The sequence below is a fragment of the Peromyscus leucopus genome, chromosome 8b (assembly GCF_004664715.2).
Source record: "Peromyscus leucopus breed LL Stock chromosome 8b, UCI_PerLeu_2.1, whole genome shotgun sequence".
Taxonomy (NCBI): Eukaryota; Metazoa; Chordata; class Mammalia; order Rodentia; family Cricetidae; genus Peromyscus; species Peromyscus leucopus.
In genome coordinates this window covers 59,560,437-59,579,671 of record NC_051086.1, presented here as the reverse complement: position 1 = coordinate 59,579,671, position 19,235 = coordinate 59,560,437, and the positions used below count along the sequence as shown (strand labels likewise).

General features: G+C 48.9%; 1 protein-coding gene across 1 annotated transcript in view; it reads left to right on the top strand.

The window, feature by feature from the left end:
• Nxn (nucleoredoxin) overlaps positions 1-19,235 on the top strand; it is a 142,124-nt gene that overhangs the window by 111,853 nt on the left and 11,036 nt on the right. The window contains exons 2-5 of the mRNA XM_028866786.2: positions 8,583-8,700; positions 11,799-11,932; positions 12,559-12,659; positions 14,816-14,922. Coding sequence (XP_028722619.1) covers positions 8,583-8,700; positions 11,799-11,932; positions 12,559-12,659; positions 14,816-14,922 — 460 coding nt within the window. The remainder of the gene's footprint in view (positions 1-8,582; positions 8,701-11,798; positions 11,933-12,558; positions 12,660-14,815; positions 14,923-19,235) is intronic.

Here is a 19,235-nt window from a genome sequence, read left to right as displayed (position 1 = left end):
CGCTTTGTAGCCCAGGCTGGCCTCGAATTTACAGAGATCCGCCTGCCTCTGCCTCCTGAGTGCTGGGATTAAAGGCGTGGACCACCACTGCTGGGCCTCACATGCTGTTTTGTTCTCTGGGCTGGCTCCAGGCAAAGGAAGGATGGGAAGGGGGGCAGGAACAGGGGCAAAGGCATTATTAGGCAAAAGGAGGGGAGCCCTGATTCTACTGGCATTTGAAACAGTAATTCATGTGTGATTTAGAAAATGTTCCCTGCAAGGAATTAGGGGGACACCGGATCATGAAGCCATTTAAACAACCCGATGGACTGCTTAGCTGGGCTAACTGACCAAGAACCCTGGTATCCGTATCCCTCTCTCCCTCCCTCCTTCCTTCTATTCCATTCCTCCATCAGTTCACCCCCCTTTCATTGAATATGTAACACACTGAACACTGTCCTTGGCCATTAGCTCTACCAGGCTGTTCAAATCCCAGCACAGTCCAGATTGCATCCTGGGAATCACATTGTAGGAGCAAGGGGATCAAAAAGCTGGTCTGAACTCTGGGAATAGAACAAAGTCTCCAGGGGCAGTTAGAAGGCGGTGTTGGGATAGCAGCAGTGAGACAGATCTGTGTGAAGGCAGCCGTGAGCCTCCATCTGTTACACACCCACTTACCTGGGCCAGGCCTTGGTTACTCAGAGTAACTCCCTATTCTAACCACGGTCCGTGACTGCGGTTCTATTAACCCATTTTACAGATGAAAACGCTCAGGGAGACGTTAGCTGTCTCGCCCTGGGATCACTGAGCAGTGGTCGCTGACTCAGACAGGAGCATCCTGGCTCCAGAGCCTGGAAGGTAGGTGGGAGGAGGGGGGTGTTACCCCTGGCTGTCTTTGATGGCCTTGAGTTGTGTTTGTTTAGGAAGGTGGGGCGCATTCAAGGATCTGTTTCTGAGTGCCACCACACTGAAAGGGTGGCTTTAACTGCAGTCCGAGTGGGGTGGAAGGGCAGGGGCGTTCGCCTGAGAAGGCTCCAGCTGACCTGACCACGCAGCTTGCTGATTAATCCTGCATCTGTGTTAGCTTTGGCTCCTTCCCACAGGTTTGCAGCAGCTGTCGAGAAATAAAAGCTTTAGCCCCTCGGTCAAGTGCGAGAGCCAGTCCTCAGCCTGGGAGCAGATCTGGGGTCACACTGTGGGGCTGGCCTTCTCAGAAATCACCAAGTCTCCTTTCCTGGAAGTGTCTTCGGGGCAGGCTAGTGGGATAGTGCTTGAGATGAGCTCCGCTTTCGGCCCGCGTCTGGACAGTTGACCAGTTCCGGGCCCGTCCTTTGTGATCGCTGCTGCATTGTTCATGGCTCACTATCACGGATTTTCTGGCCAGCATCCCTGGGCTGACAGTTCCAACCACAACCTTGGAACCAGAACCTGCCATCAGGCCCAGGATTGGAATTTTCTGGAAACTGGATAGCCTGTTTGGTCGTCACCCTTGTGATTTCTGCCAAGTTGAGCTAATGTTTCTTTCCTGCGCCTTGCTTTTTGGTTTGTTTCCTTGCTTCTGAATCTGGCAAACTAGTCGTCAATATTTGTCTATTTGTGGGGAGAGTAAGGATCGAGTCTTCAGGTGGTGTCTGTACGTGTGGGAAGGAGGGGTGGCATGTGCCTGTGTGCGTGTGTGCACGTGTGTGTGTGTGTGTGTGTGAACACATGTGCACATGTGCGTGTGTGCCTATGTAGGTCAGAGAAGGCTGTCAGGTGTCCTGCTCTATCACGTCCCACCTTATTCTCTTAAGTCTGGGTCTCTCACTGAACATGCATCATGCAGGGTTTTTGGCTAGGCTGGCTGGCCCACGAGACCCAGTGATCCTCTGTGGCTCCGCCATGCTGAAACTACACCTGCCTGTAGTCCCGTGGATGCTGGGGGATCCTGTCCCAGGCCGTCACGCTTATGCAGCAAGCACTGTTGTCCAGTGAGCCAGCTCCCCCAGTCCTAACCCTTAACATTGTAACACTTAGATCTCTAAGCGTTAGGGGTTCGCTGTGACGTAGTCTACTGCAGTCACCTGGCCTTTAGGAGACGGGAAGAAAAAGATCCTGTGAGTGGCAGGTGCCACCGGAATGAACCTTGGGTGGACCCTTTGCCTGGACAGTCACTGGAGAGCGGGCAGATGTGGGTGTGAAAGCCCCTTGCACTTTCCAACTGTGGCAGTGACCACCGATGGGACCTTTTTAACATTCCTGAGTTGCACTGGGGATGTAGCTCAGGAATACTGTTGTCCGACACATCCAAGGCCCCAGTTCGACCCCCAGTACCACCTTAAAAGATGAAACGCTCACTTGGCCACTGACCGCCTCCAAAAATCTGAGCCCAGTGGAATGCGAGCTCTTGCCCTCTCCCTCCAGGCTTCAGGTTCAAAGGCAGCTGGATGGGAAGAGCCTGACTCAGCGCCCCCTCCCTCCTCTCTCCTTCTCCCTCCCTCCCTCCTCCGCCTGCCTGCATCAGATTGCGCTGTTTCCCTGCTTTTAGTCCTTCAAGCCAGAGGCAGGAAACCAAGGAGGAATTCCTTCCAGAGTCAGATGTGGTGTCAGGGTTCTCTTAGCAAAACCACAGAGACAAAAGCCAAAACGATTCCAGCAGGGCATGAGGACACACGCCTGTAGTCCCAGCCACATGGGAGGATGAGGCAGGAGGATGGATGGCTTGAGGCCTGGACTTCTGGATTAGCCTGAGCAACACACACACACACACACACACACACACACACACACACACACACTCACACACACACACACACACACACACAGCACATCAGAAAATCTGAGAGCAAGGCTGAGGAGTTAAGAGACAACCACAAACAGCTGACATAGAACAGAGTCTCCGAGTGTCTAGTGTTGCATAAGGTGCTTATGGCAAAATCTCCGCGTTCGGAAGGAAACCCCGGTTCCGTAAATCATCTCATTTACAGCCTACTAACTGAGCACTTGATTGATTAACTGTAAAACAAAGCTGACAGGGAAACGTTCTTTGAAGAGGATGCTGACAAGACGAGGGGGAAAGAAGCATAAATTGGATTCCAGTATTAACGAAGCATCTCATGTGCATCCGGCTTTTACAATTCAAGTGTTTCCACGTGTGACACCTGCCTTGGGCTCATACACCCTGCGGTGTGGGTAATGATGTGCTCTGAGTAAGGTGTGACCTGCCCACAGAAGTCCAGTGAGGTTCGGGGCCAGGAGGTGGCCTGTTTTCTTTCCATGCTGACATGTTTCCTCCCAGACAAAACTTTTAGATGATGAAGTGCTGATGGTTAAATCTGGGAGTTCTGGGACTTAGTGGCAGAGCACTTGGACCGGAGTACATGAAACCCTCAGTTCAAACCTCAGTAAGCTCCCCTCCCCGAAAGCTCAATTGTAATACCAAGAGGAATGTGAGCTCACTTTTGGAGGTGTTTTTTTGAGGGAATGGTGGGTTTGGAGATAGGGTCTCTCTATGTAGCCCTGGCTATCCTGGAACTCTGTGTAGACCAGGGCTAGCCTCAAACTCAGAGAACCACCTGCTTCTACCTCCTGAGTGCTGGGATCAAAGATGGGTGCCACTACCCGTGGCTGCTTGGGGTGCTTTTTAAAAAGCACACTTAGCTCGAAGCACTTGCTTATCTAGGACAGCACTAGTGCCCTAAGATGAAGGGTGATGCGGACGCTGTAGCCACTCATTAGCCTGAAAAGGACCCAGGACTCGGGCAGCAGGACCTTGGCGTGTACCACCCACTTCACCACGCTGGTGGCTTCGATTTTCGGCAGGCCCTGCTTCTGTTGGACATTTGAATGGCAGGCATAAAGGTAGTTGGTGTCAGCTCTCTCTGTTGTTTCCACGTCAAGACTGCACAATACGAACTCTTTCAAAGCCAAGGGTCTGTATTTGGGACCCACAGACATGCCGCAGTGCTGTGGGTCCCACCAGTGGCTTCAGGGTTCATGAGCTCCATGACGTCGCATACACTTTCTATGTGTGTCTTTCTGTAGCAGGAATCTTAAAAAGTTCTAATTAATAAGATCAAACCCGGACCAGGTATTGGGGTGAATTCTGGGAGATCCAAGAGACAGAACAAGCCACAGCTAACCTCACCTGGCCAACTTCTCAGCTGGTCTTGTTTCCTCAGACTGGACGCTTCTGTGTCCTCATCCCAATGGCTCTCAGCTGAACTGCTGCTCGAAAGCCTGAAGCTTAACCAGCTAAAAGCTTAACCAGCCAAATGCTTCTTGTTTCTGGTCCTCACGCCTTATATATCTTTCCTTTCTACCATCACCCCCTGGGATTAAAGACGTGTGTCACCATGCCTGGCTGTTTCCAATGTGGCCTTGAACTCACAGGAATCCAGAGGGATTTCTACCTCTGAAATGCTAGGATTAAAGGTGTGAGTGCCACCATTTTCTAGCCTTTGTATCTAGTGGCTGTTCTGTCTCTGACCCCAGATAAGTTTATTAGGGTGTACAATATTTTGGAGAACACAATACCACCACATCCTTCCTTTCTTCCTTTCTTCCTTCCTCCCTCCTCTCCCTCCCTCCTCTCCTCTCCCTCTCCTCTCTCTCTCTCTCTCTCTCCCCCCCCCCCCCCCCCCCCCCTCCCTCCCTCCCTCTCTCTCTCTCTCTCTCTCTCTTCTCTCTCTCTCTTGAGACAAGGTTTCTCTGTGTAGCCTGGATGTCCTGGAACTCACACTGTAGACCAGGCTGGCCTCGGACTCAGAGATCTGCCTGCCTCTGCCTCCCAAATGCTAGGATTAACGGTGTGTGCCAACACCTCCAGTTTATCTGTACATTTTTCTACAACGGAAATGTATGTGTGACCTCCCTCCAGTGGTTAAGAAGTCTGTTTTTAGAGGCCTCTGGAAACCTTTATGACTTAAAAGTGAATATTTTACGCAAAGTTTTATATCATTCATGTGATAATCTCAGCATACTGCCGTCCAACCTGACACTTTTGGTTCAGTATTAAGATTAATAGTATTTGATGCTAAGAAACATTGTTAAGAGGTTCCTTCTAGTTGAGTTTAAAATAGAGAGAACCTGTACTCCAGTAGGCATCTATCTTCAGACATCTATGAGCAAAAGAAAACACAGATATGTACATATATGGGGACATTTTAAAAAGGGGAAAGAACAGCTGGAGAGATGGCTCAGCAATTAAGAGCATTGCCTGCTCTTCCAGAGGAGCCGGGTTTGATTCCCAGCACCCTCATGGAGGCACATTACATTCTGGAAGTCCAGTTCCTAGGGATCTGGCACCCTCTTCTCCAAGGAGAATCAGGCACATATGTTGTGCACAGGCATAAATGCAAGCAAAACAAAACAAAAAAAAACCCTCATATACATATAAATAAATATTTAAATATTAAAGAAAAAAAGGTCGGAATGATTGTTTCTGGGCCTCCCGCACTGTTTCTGAGCCAAGTAACCTTGATCTACAGCCTGAGAAAGTCTGTGCCCAGTCACAGACAGAGCTCGCTGATGAATAAGTTCCTAAATAAATCACCATCATAAAATTAGACCATGATGGGTTAGACTATAAAAGGATGAACTTTTCAGTGTCCCTTATAAGCATAGAAGCAACAAATGTTTCCCCTAAGCCAGTGGACTGGTACTTGGAAGCAGAGATCCAACAATCGTTGGAAATTGGAGCCATGAGCTGCTACCCTCCTGAGACCCAAGGAGGAAGGAGCACTCCCCTCTGGGTAGGAGGGCAGACAAGGGCTATTGGAGTTCTTACTTTCCCATGGTAGATCCTTCGAGAAAAACTATCTGTACTGACCTGGGGCAGAACAGTCTGCATTGAGTCCTTGTCCTCTAGCAGAGGCAGCATCTCTAACAAGAATCTAGAGCCCAGGCTGCCTGGACACTGAAGTCGCTCTTCCTTTTTGCTATCATTGTTAGTTTCTTTTCTTTTTTTTATATAATCCCCCTTTAATCCCAGCACGGGAGGCAGAGGTGGATCTCTGTGAGTTTGAGGTCAGCCTGGGCTACAGAGTGAGTTCCAGGAAAGGTGCAAAGCTACACAGAGAGACCCTGTCTCGAAAAAGCAAACAAGCAAACAAACAAACAAGCAAACAGTCTGTGTCCCCATGTCATTCATCATAAATGTGTGCTTGTGTTGTATTGTATAGTGTATTTATGTTATATTTATAGTGTCTATGTGCATTCTTTAAGCACCATTGCACTTTTGAAGTTCTTTCTAGTCCCTACAAGTGTCTGAGTTATTGCTCCATTTCTATTCTTACTTATTGTCTTTTTCACCATGAAGCAAAACTCTACAGGCAGTAATTCATCTGCTTTTCTTTCTCATCTCTTGTTTTAAGACTTACATTAGTGCATTCAGTTTACAGCTGATAGTGAATCAGAATGGCTAAAAACAAAAAAAAACCTGATTTGTCATTAACTGTATATGAGCTGACAATATATTACTAGCTATGTGTGTGCTAACATCAGTGAGTATAAGATAGCTGTAGGCGGGCTTTCCTGTCCTGCCAGCCAGTTCCCAAATAACCACATAGAGATGATTTGTTAATTATAAATGCTTGGCTGCTAGCTTAGGCTTGTAACTAACTGGCTCTTATAACTTAAATGAACCCATAGTTCTTTTCTAACCTCTGCCACATGGCAGTACCTTCTTTCAGCATGGCACATTCATCTTGCTTCTTTCCACGTCTGCTTGAGATTCTGAGACTCCTCCCTTTCTTCTTCATGCTCTTCTTGTCTGCAAGTCCCACACAACCTCTACTTGCCCAGCTAGGCTGGAAACCAGCACGCCCCAGTGATCCTCCTATCTGCTCCTGTTGGAACTAGGGTTACAGGCATTTGTATAAGGATGACAGGCTTGTTACATGGGTTGTTACATGGGTGCTGGGATCTGAACTCCAGTCCTCATGATTGTGGAGCAAGTACTCTTAAATGCTGAGCTATCTCTCCAGTGCACAACCCTCCCCCTGCCTTAGACACCTTTAAGTAACCTGGTTGGACTCTGGCACTACAAATTTAAGTTATTAATTTCAGTGGAATGTCTTGTTTGTTGTCAGACCTCTGACGTGTTTCATGAATATGCTGGGTGCCACTCAAGAGGCAGGGGCAGGCAGATCTCAGAATTCCAGGCCAGCCTGGTCTATAGAGTGAGTTCCAGGACAGCCAGGGCGACACGGAGGAACCATGTCTCAAAAAGCGGGGGGGAAAAAGGTTTCATCAAAGGCTAGGACCGGTGCAGGAGGATCAGAGTTCAAGGGTGGCCTGAGGTTCATAGCTAACACTGTCAACCTCAGCTACAGACGTGGTGAGGCCTGATCTTAAAACAATTCACGGTAAACAGATGCTTGATCTGAGCCCAGCATCAGGCTTCTGTGGAATGATGCAGTGGTGGTCCTGAAGCTGTGCACAGCCGCGCACAGCCACTCTTGTTAAGAGGCTGTTTTGTGAGCCCACTGGAAATGTGGGGCTGGTAAGCAATCAAGCATGGCCACCCAGTTTGAAGCAGGATCTAACAAGCCTTCCGCCAAGCCTTGTGTCTCTATAAACTGAGAAGCCTCCAGTTTCTTGGCAGATACTCTGCCTGGAATTGCATGAAATACCATCAGAGCCCCAGCCACATGCTCCTTCCCCTTCTGGGGTCTATTACCCTTCCACATATCCCTGCACTGTTTGGCCAGTGGCTAAGCCTCCCTGCCTGGACTCCCAGGTCCCCCAGAAGGGAGTCCTACAACCCTCGAGCATCTGTCTTTTGCTTCTTTCCGTTTGGAGCTACATAGCTAACCTAACAGTTCCCTTCGTGGTTTTGGTGCTAGGATGACTTGGTGGTTACGCTTCCGAGAACGCAGCAGGCCCACCGAGAGAGTCTTCGCCCCATGGCCATGAACAAGCAATAGAGCCTGGGAAAATCTGGCTTCTGCCAGGACTTGGATGTTCCCAGGTTCTCAGCATCCTTCTTCTTAGACCTAATAGTTCTCCCTGCCAACGTCAACATCTGCCAGCAGACTGGAGGCTGTTTGGAGTGGCACCGAGGGCTGAGGGTTGGGGCAGGTTTTTTTGCCTGCGTTCAGCAAGACAGATGGCACACATATATAGCAAAGATGCTATTCCAATCACAGGCCTGGACAAGTGTAGAGAGCAGCACATTTTAACGACTTCTTCTTGTTAGAAAGCCTGTCCCCTTCTCCTTGCTGGGTGACTGGCTGCTGCTGGGTGGAGGCCCTTCTTTCCCAAGTCACCTGGGAAGTAGAGGTCCCATTGTTCTCCAAAGATGGCAGTTCTTTCTTGTGACTTTCAGGTGTTCCCTGGGGACTGGTAAGAAACTAAAGGTCCCTCTGTCAACCACCTCTGTCACAGCATGAACCTTTCTAGGCCTCAGGGTCCTCCACACCTACAAGACCATAGGGGCACGTGGAGTTATAATTTAACCATCCCTGTTGCCCGGCAGCTCTGATTTGAACCAGTTATTCCCGTATTGTTTTTCGTTTCTAAAGCTTTTCCACTCATCTCTACCTGGGGCTGAGGGACTTGAAAGAACTCTGCAATTAATTTCGTTTGGGTTTCACCACCTTATCATACTTTTCCTTTTATAGCTCAAACTTTGGAACAAATACCGAATCTCCAACATTCCGTCGCTCATATTCCTAGATGCTACGACAGGAAAGGTCGTGTGCAGGAATGGGCTTCTGGTGATCCGAGATGACCCAGAAGGTAAGTTGGGTGTGCCTGACTTTCCAACCCCCACCCCATCTCCCCACCCCCCCACCCCCGACAGCAATACTAATGAAGTATTGTAAGTAGGTTTACATGGCTAGAGAATTTCTTGATGAAATTACTGTATTCTCCAGGTTGTGGTTAAGATTTTTAAAGGCTCAGAATGTCCCTCCAGGGGGCATTAATTCTTGGGCCAAAGCAGATGGGATCTGGGAAGGAATGTTGAGCTTCGAGGGCTGGAGAGACTGTTGAAAGGCAGCAAGGACCCAAATACTGATCTCCAGTGCTGCTTCAGGGACAGCAGCTGCCTTAGCAATGAGAGTCTGCGATGTGCATGTGTGCAGCGGGGAGCCCTCTTCTAGAATATAGAGTAGCTGGGCGTGGCGATGCGCACCTTTAATCCCAGCACTCGGGAGGCAGAGGCAGGTAGGTTTCTGTGAGTTCAAGCCCAGCCTGGCCTACACAAGCAAGTTCCCGACTAGCCAGGTATACACAGCGACACCCTGTCTCCACAAAAACAAGAAGTATACACAGAGGGGGGGCGGAAGGCTTAGTGGGTAAAGGCACTTGCTGCCAGCCTGACAACCTGAGTTCCATTCCTAGAACCAGCCTCTACAAGCTGTCCACTGACCTTCCACACGCACAGTAGACACAGATAGATACATGTAAATAAACCAGAGAGCATCCTTTATCCAAAAGGTCCTTGAGTGTGCAGCCGGCACCCTTACCTGCTCAGCAATCTCAGTGGCCCTACCCAGTGAGTTCTCATGTACATTTGGATTTGAGACCCGTGGGCTGGTGGGGTAGAATTGAATCACTCCTGGGGAGTACCTGAGGCAGGTATTCCTAGACTCTGTCCTCAGTTGGGATGAGAACAGAAAGACTTCAGAGTTTGGAGTTTTTCAGATTTGGGGATATTTGTATATATGTTACCAACTGACTGTACTTAACCTCCAAATCTAAAACTTTTTGTTTTTATTGATTGGGTTTCTTGTTTTGTTTTGTTTTTTTGAGACAGGGTTTCTCTGTGTAACAGCCCTGGCTATCCTGGAACTCCCTTTGTAGACCAGGCTGACCTTGAACTCACAGAGGTCTGTGAGTGCCGGAATTAAAGGCATGCGCCACCATGACCAGCAAGATTTTTTATATATTTATTTGTTTGTTTGTTTGTTTATTTGAGTCAGGAATTCCCTGTTTGCCCAGGCTACCTTGAAACTTGCTACATAGTCCAGGCTGCTCTGAATCTGTGCCCTTTTCCTGTCTCAGCCTCTTGAGTGCTCAGGAGGCAGAGGCAGGCGGATCTCATGTGATTTTGAGGCTAGCCTGGTCTATAGAGTGAGCTCCAGGACAGCCAGGGCCACACAGAAAGAAACTTGTCTTGAAAAAAAAAAAAGTTTGGATCTCAGATTTGGGGGTTCAGATGGTGCCACCGTGTCACCCAGCGAAGTGTTCATCTCTGGGTTGTTCTCTTGGCCTCGGGTGAGTGCACTGCCTGGCCTGCTGCAGTTTATGTCCCAGTTCCCGATGGCCTTGCTCATACTGACCTGCTAGCTGCTGTGTACTGGAAGTCTGCCTGGACCACCTACTCGGGGTCTGGCCAAGGTCTGCGCTTTCCCCCTCACACTGCTGGAAAACAAGTTGCCATATCTCTGCTGCCTTGCTTACTGACCCAGCTGGAGGATTCTTCCCTGGTTACAATTAAAAAAAAAAAAAAAAAAAAAACACATACACAGACACACACACACACACACACACACACGCACACACCTGGATATAGAGTAGTGTATACCTGAAGCCCCAATATTCTGGAGGCTCAGAAGGTTCTGCATTCAAAGCCATCCTGAGCTACTCTCAAAAAAAAAAAAAAAAAGGATAGCAAGGCCAGTGTGGTGGGACATGCCTTTAATCCCAGCACTTGGGAGGTAGACGCATGTATGTGATGGCACTCTGTCAATTGAGGCCACCTTGGTCTACATAGTGAGGTCCATGCTGGTCAGAGCTGTTTTGTGAGACTTGAGAGAGGAAGGAGGGTGGAGGGTGGAGGGGGATATCCTATGTAGAAGGATTGCCCTTTGTAAGTCAGGACATTGTGAACTCACACCTCACCAACGACCGAGATTGTTAACGGTATAGGCAGCCTAGCCACTGTCTCCATAGTGTTTTGTATCCTCTGGCTTCTGGGTGGGCTTGGACACCTGTATTTTTATCTGGACTCTCATCCCTGACCCCTCAGGCGATATTGAGGCAGTGGGCCATGGACCACCCTGTGAGAGAATAATGTGTTGAGCTGGGAACATGTTAGTTCCTCTTCCTGCTGGGAGCCTGAGTATCGGCAGAATGCTGACCATCTGGGCTTTGGAGATTTCCATTTTTATTACATTTCAATCTTCGCTTGGTTCCCTAGGCCCCAGCACAGGCCTGTTGTTGCTTTAGGATCTCCGGGGCCCAGAAGCATCAGACTTGAAAATCCCACAGTGGGTTCCAGTATGCATTCTGGGTTGGGAACCGTGAGGCTAGCAGGATGGGATTAAATGGCTGTCTGGGTAGGGTAGTATCCGATGCAGGTACTAGAGACCCAGCCGTCTGTCAGTTACCTAGGAGGTCTGCTCTGGTCTTCTCTCTCCTCTGCTTGTTCATCTTTAACCTTGCTTCTGCATCCGGAGAGAGCCCTCTGGAGAGGGGCCTTCTCATCCTCCAGGTGTGGGAACCTCTGCCTAGGTGGTAATGAGGCTGTGCCATGGATGAGTTCTTTGGTTTTTTTTAAATTACATTTTCTAAAAACTTGTTTTGTGTATGTTGTGTGTATTTGTTGGCACACACATGCCCCAGCATACATGTAGGTTCCATCAGAGGCTGTCCACTCCTTCCTTTACACATCCCAGGGATTGAGCTGTGAGACCTGGCTCCAGACACCCTTAGCCACGGAACCCTCTTGCTAGCCTGAGTTCTTTTGTTTCTGCCTTAGCTGCAGATCCTGCGGCTGGGCTCATAACTACTACCTGGTGACAAAGTTGTACCTACAGTTCTGAGGACTCCCGGATCCCAGGCCATCGCAAAGAGCCTTGACATTCTCGCAATCTGTTGCCCTGTTCCAGGTCTGGAATTCCCCTGGGGACCTAAGCCCTTCCGGGAGGTCGTTGCAGGGCCCTTGCTTAGAAATAACGGGCAGTCACTGGAGAGCAGCAGCCTGGAGGGGTCTCACGTGGGAGTCTATTTCTCTGCACACTGGGTGAGTGTTTGGTCTCTCCTTGGTCTGGACTGAAGGAAGCAGGACTATCACTGCTGTGCCTGAGAGCTTGGCTTCCCGGGGTGGGGGACTCTGGCAGAAGTGCCCAGGCTGTGCCTTTCTTTGCTCATTGATGACAGTAAATGCTCATGCTATGAATGATGGTAACAGCAAGAAAACGACCTCTCGGGCCGGAGAGATGGCTCAGAGGTGAAGAGCACGGGCTGTTCTTCCCGAGGTCCTGAGTTCAATTCCCAGCAACCACACGGTGGCTCCCAACCATCTATATAAAGAGATCTGGTGCCTTGTTATGGCCTGCAGGCATCCATGCAGGCCAAACACTGTACACATAATAAATAAATAAATCTTAGAAAAGAAAAAAGAAAACAACCTCTCCACAGCCGTTTCTCAGGCTCCCTACAGGGAGGTATCTCACTGCTACCTGCTGCACACTGCCTAGGCTGGGCCGAGTCTCTGCCTACTGATTGCCATGAAGGCGTGCAAGCTTACTTATCTCCTGTATAAACTGGACTTTGTGGTCCCTGCCCTCCCCTTCTCGCCTGGCCTCCCGTGGCCCGTGGCTGGAGGTAGAGAAGGCTCGTAACACGGCACGGGGTCTTGTCTTTCAGTGTCCACCCTGCCGAAGCCTCACCCGAGTGCTGGTGGAATCCTACCGGAAGATCAAGGAAGCAGGCCAGAAGTTTGAGATCATCTTCGTCAGCGCAGACAGGTACTGTGTACCCCGGAAGTGTGAGCGCCACTGCTCTCCCAATGATGGCCTAGACCCGTTTCTTTCGCCTCATATTTCTTCCTCAGTGTAGCCCACAGAGAAGGGCTGGGGAAGACAGATCTGGGATATTAACAGAGGTAAACCTCACTGCAAACACAGAGGCCCATTTCAGTCCAGGTGGTGGTCAGCTGAAATCAAGATGCAGTTTTGGTTCGGCTCTCGAGATTGTGAAGGGGAAATCGAGGGTGGAGGGTGGAAGCGAGCTGGAGGCTAGCACAGTGCTGATGGTTTTGCTTGGATGTGTATTCATTTTCTTCAATCTGGTCACGAACTCTGTCTAAGACTCCTGTAATGCACATGGATAAGAAATCACACAAGCTGGGCAGTGGTGGTACACGACTTTAATCCCAGCACTCTGGGAGGCAAAGGCAGGCGGATCTCTGAATCTGAGTCCAGCCTGGTCTACAAAGCGCATTTCAGGACAACCAGGGCTACACAGAGAGACCCTGTCTAGACAAACCAGAAGAAAGCAAGAAAGGGGCTGAAGAGATGGCTCAGTGGTTAAGAGTAATGGCGATTCTTTCGGAGAACCCGGGTTCAGTTCCCAGCGCCTACATGGCCGCTCACAACTGTCAGTAACTCCAGTTCCAGGGGATCCGATATCCTCACATAGACACACGTGCAGGCAAAAGGCCGATGTACATAAAAAAAAAAAAGAAAGAAAGAAAAGGAAGGAAGGAAGGAAAGCAAGCAAGAATGAAAGGAAGGAAGGAAGGAAAGAAGGAAGAAAGAGAGAAAGATAGAAAGAGAGAAAGAAAAGAAATCACACAAGTGAGGGTGTGGAGTTTTGTCCCAGAGCCTCGTCCTTTGGTCTCGGTTGTTTCTGCTTCCGGCCATTCCATTCATCAATCAGCAGTCTTCAGCTCAGAACCCCCAACCAAGACCAGACAGATACCAGGAGTTTCTGCTTCCTAAAGTCCTGGTCACAGAGGCTCTCAAGATGCCACCTTGTACTTCCTGTGCTGTTCATTGCCTCATGGTTCCACCCCACAGTTCCCAGTCTCAGAGCAAGGGACTGGAGACAAGCCTGGAGACATTTAAAGCTTTAAACTGCATCTCCTTTATTAAAACACAAATTCTAAACAAATAAATTACATCTGTTTTAGGTTTATAGTTCAATGAGCTTTGCCTCACGTGATTATCCATGTCATTATTGTCATGTAGTCAATATACAGAACATTTCCATTACTCAGAAGGCTCCTTTTTGCCCTTCCTGGTCATTGCCCATGGCCATAGCTAGCCCTAATGTGCTTTCTATAACTTCAGTGTATTTACCTTCCCTGTCATTTCTCATATGTACAGTCATAGGTTCCGAGTTGATGGTTCTGTACACACACAGCCCCATGTGCAAACTAGAAATCCACGGGGAGCACAATTGTGGTGTGTGTCCAGGCCTGTTATAAAAGTCAAATATGTCAGGGCTGGAAAGATGGCTCGTGGTTAAGAACTTTCTCTGCTCCATCAGCGGACCGGAATTCAGATTCCAGCACCCATATCCTATTGGGCAGCTCACAAACACCTATAACTCTAGTTCCAATGTCCCTTTCTGGCTATTTTGGGCCCCTGCACACACACACACACACACACACACACACACACACACACACACACAAACAAGTACACACACACATCAAATAAAATGAACCTTTTAAAAATCAAATGTGGCTGGGCGGTTGTGACGCATGCCTTTAATCCCAGCACTCGGGAGGCAGAGGCAGGCGGGTCTCTGTGAGTTCGAGGCCAGCCTGGTCTCCAAAGCGAGTTCCAGGAAAGGTGCTAAGCTACACAGAGAAACTCTGTCTCAAAAAACCAAAAAATAAAATTAAAAAAAAAAAATCAAATGTGTCTGCACTGAGGATGAAGAATTGCACATAGATATAATTGATGAGATGCCATGGGGATGTGGGCGTGGTCTGGCTGCCATCCACCTTGTGGATGGAGTATTTGCTTCTTGGTGAACAGCAGAATGGAGCTAGGTTAGGAACCTGAGGTTAGGAACCTCAACCCTGTAGGAACTGGTACAACTTGGTGATAGCGAGAAGGACCAAGTAGAAATACACACAGGATAAAGAAATTTTCTCCACATCTTTCTGTAGGTCAGAGGAGTCTTTCAAACAGTACTTTAGTGAGATGCCATGGCTCGCTGTCCCCTACACCGATGAGGCCCGACGGTCGCGTCTCAACCGACTGTATGGAATCCAAGGTAGGCATCCCAGGCCTGGACTCTGTGTGGCCTGGATGGAGACCTGCCCGTCTGGGCTTCTGCATACATGCCCTCCTTTTTAGCAGAGAAACAACATCTTTAAACCAAAGCACAGTGATGCAAGCCTGTAATCCTGGTATCTGGGGGATAAAGGCAGGTAAGAGTGCCACTACCATGCTAGTCTAAGCTATATAGGGAGACTTTGTTTCAATAGGACCAAACCAACCAAGCAGACAATTTTAAAAATCACTTGGGCCGCTGGGCAGTGGTGGGTGCACATGCCTTTAATCCCAGCACTCGGGAGGCAGAGCTAGGTGGATTTCTGTGAGTTCGAGGCCAGCCTGGGCTACAGAGTGAGTTCCAGGAAAGACTCCAAAGCTACACAGAGAGACCCTGTCTCAAAGAAAAGAAAAAAATTACTTGGGCGCGCGCGCGCGTGGGTGTGTGTGTGTGTGCCTGTGTGTGTGTGTGCCTGTGTGTTTGTGTGTGTGCATGCATGTGTGTGTATGTGTGCCTCTGTGTGTATGTGCATGTGTGTGCCTGTGTGTGTGTGTGCGTGCCTGTGTGTTGCGCGCGTGTGCGTGTGTGTGTGTGTGTGTGTGTGTGTGTTTGTGCGTGCATGTGTTGCACTCATACTATCTTTCAGTTGAAGACATTTCATCAGAGCATTGATCATTGGATATGCATTACAGTGTTGTCCAGAAATAAATAATACCACAGACACAAGCTAGATGCTTCCCTTCGCTAGATGAACACCTCCTTCCCATAGCCAAGTGGGTCTTTCGTGCATGCTTTGGTTCCATCCCCACACCGGAAAAACAAACAAATGTATGGGGTGGGGCTTGGACTTTTCCACCAATGGGATTCAGTCTCCTCGCTCTAAAAGTGACTCAGTTTTCTATTTAAAAGAGACATGTCTCTCTGTGACTGCTCGGTGGACAAGAGGCTTCCCCCAGCATCATAGTCCTCAAGGCCATCCATGGGCTCCCTAGCTTGTGACTAGAGGCCTTTCTCGAGGCGACAGACAAGACATACTGGTGGGCTGGTTGAGACCCAGGGCTTCCCTAAGGGTTAGGCTTTGCTGTCCTTCAGTGGCAGCCTCTTCTGATGACGATGGGTTTCCCATCTTTACCTGTGTTAGGGGTTCATCACTGTGACGCAGTACCTCACAGACAACTTGAAGGAAGAAAGTTTACCCAGGGTCTCAACTTCAGAGGTGTGATGAGGAAGGTGTGGCTGAACCTCTCAGTTCACAGCCCCATGGTTCAGATGGCAGAGAAGGGGATGGTGACACTCTGCTGACTTGTGTGCCTTCTCCACTTTATTCTGTCCTATATCCCATGGGATGGAGAATGAGTCTTCTCTTTCGGTTTGCCCTCCATAGAAACGCCCTCATAGATACACCAGAGCTGTGGTCCCTGTCTCCCAGGTCATTCCAAACCCAGTCAGGTTGATGGTGAAGATTAATGTCACATGGCTTTAGCAATATAGGGACATCAAGTTTTTGAGAATTCCTGTTCCTCATACACAGCAGTGAGTCTGGATGAATAAATTTTTTAAAACATAATAATAATAAATTAAAAAAGAAGAAATCACACTTTATAGGGATTTATCCATAGGATAAATTGTCTCATAGCACTATTTAGAAGCTTAGCATCTCAAGCAGGTGGTATATTTAACCTTTCATTTATATGTATTTAACTTATTATTAGGAGTTTTTTTTTTTTTAAGTTTTATTGTATATTTGTGGGTATTTGCCTGTATGCATGTCTGGGCATCACACACGTGCTTGGTGCCTTCAGAGGCCAGAAGAAGGTGTCAGACTATGGAACCAGAGTTGCATATGGTTGGGAATCACCGTGTGGGTTCTGGGAGTCAAATCCGGGTTCACTGCAATTACAGCCAGTGCTCTTAACCACTGAGCCATCTCTCCAGCCCCTTGCTTGTTTTGTTTTGAGACAAAGTCTCACTCTACAGCCTGGGCTGGACTGGAATTCACTATGTAACCCAGGCTGGCCTAGCACTCCTAGTAACCTTGCTACCTCAGCCTTCCAGTGCTGAGATTACAGACACAAGGGCACACACCTTTATCAATTTATTGATTTGCTTTGAGTCAGGCTCTCATTATGTAGCTTTAGCTGGCCTGGAACTTGCTATGTAGACCAGGCTGGCCTCAAACTTGCAGTAATATTCCACTTGCTTCTGCCACCCAGATGCTGGGACCATAGTTCCGTGCTGCCATGCCATGCCAGGCTGGTGAAGTAGCTTACAGAGAAGTGCTAGGAGCATCTCTGAGCTATGCCCGGGCTCAGTTACCGTCACCTGGGGAAGGGAGAGAGAGACTTGATCTGACCGTCACTTGGGCCCTCCCTATTGTCTTGACTTGAGTGAAAATATATAATGCAAAAGGAACGTGTTCTCTGAGTGTCTTGGGTCTAGGCCCGGCGTGCCCCTACACCAGAGATTTTCCTCCAGAGTGGCCTTACCAAATGCTGACAATTAGGTGCGGTGTCACAGGGAGTGAGGCACCCCTGTCACAGGGTAACTGTGCCCCAAGTCTTAACAAGATTGCCCTAAGCTAGATGGACCCAAGTTTGGCAGCTGCCAGTGGCCTGGTCACTGGCTCCCTTCAGATGCCTTGGACTCAGCCCTGGGTTTGTGTGAAGCTGTCGTCATCCTGGGGCCACCCTGGCTCACTGCGGATCTGGCATTTGGCTTTCGTCCATCTCCTTTGTCTCCCTGAAAGAGCTGGGTCCCCCATAGGCCTCCCTGCTCCCAGTACTCTGTGCAGACGGGGGAATTTGGGGCCCTATAAGCTGTTTAAAAATGCCTTTCTAAGGGAACCATTTAGACACACTTGGCCAAAGGCAAATCTCATTAGCCATTGTCTCAGTAACCCCGGGCTGCGGAGAGTATTGCAGGACACCGTGTTCTTCTGCAAGAAGGCTTAGCGGCCCTTCTGTCCTGGGTGAGGGACCCGGACGCTTTTGTCCTCTCTCTCTCCTTCATCTCCAGCCTGTGGGAGGGCAGGAGCTGGCTCTGGCTGGGTGCCTATAATGTAGAGCCTTGCCGTCCCCAACAGAGAGCTTTCTGTTTCTCTTTCCCCTCTTGCTCAATCCATCTCTCACTCTTTCTTCTCTTCCAGTCCCTGCTTTCCCCTCTCCCATTTCCCATTTCCCTCCTCCCTCTCTGCCCCTTCCTTTGCCCTCTTCCTTACTTCCCTCAGAAAATGGATTTGAAGCATTCTGTAAACATAAAACTGGCATTTTCAGAGCTGTGCCTTTTCAATCAGTAGAGGGCAAGTGGCCGATGCTGGCGAGTTTTTGTTTTGTTTTGTTTTGTTTTTTTGGTAGATAAATCTTGGTATTCAAAGGGCTGGCACCTCTGTGTAGAGCTGTCTGTCTGCTGGCGGAGGGCGGCCGGGGCAGCCTGGGAATCCACCGAGTGGCCTTGGTGTTCTGTTTTGTTTGTTGCATTTAATTGTGAGCACATAAAAGAAAAAAAAAAAGAGAGATAGAGGAGAGAACAGAGGATAATGCAATAAACACCCATACTACACCAAGAAGACTTTGTTCAGATATTTAGAATAGAACCCCGGTCCTGTGTCCATTCCTCAGCACACCCAACTGTCAAAAGAAAAAAAAAAAAACGAGGGGAAAGGAAGGAAGGACAAGCAGAGAAGCATTACAAACAAAGACAAGGCCCCGCGTCCTGCTTTCCTTCCCCCTGGGAATCACCACCATATATCTGCTCACTTGTAACCTCCTAGGCTGCTTCCGCATTTCCCTGCATGCATATGAACCCATGAATAATGTAACGTTTCCTTGGTGCGTCTTTTAGAAGCATACTTTAAATGCTGTCATAGAGTAATTCTCTAACTTGATTTTTTTTTTCACTTCCATTATGGTTTTGAAATGTGTCCCCACTAATACTTGTGTCTAGTCGGTTTATCTTCAGGCCTGGGAAGTGCTGCGCTGGTTAACGGTGCTGACTGACTGGTCTGCTCCCGTGCGGACGGGCAGTTTGACTGTGCCAGCTGGCCGATCTGCCTCACTGATGATTGACAGCTTGTCTCTGGACTTAGAGAACATCGTCTCTCGGTGCAGACTGGGAAGCTTTTGCATCTTCTGACCAGGTCCGCGCTGGTCCAGGCCCATCTCTCTGACCTGGATTGAGTTTTTTCTGAACTTCGCCACCTAAGCCAGCTCCTTCTGCCCGCTCCTTCCCACAAGCGAGCTTTTGGGGGTGGGGGCATCAGGAGGAGAGAGAGCTGACGAGTGGAACTCGCTGCTGGTCTTGCCAAGGTTTGGTTT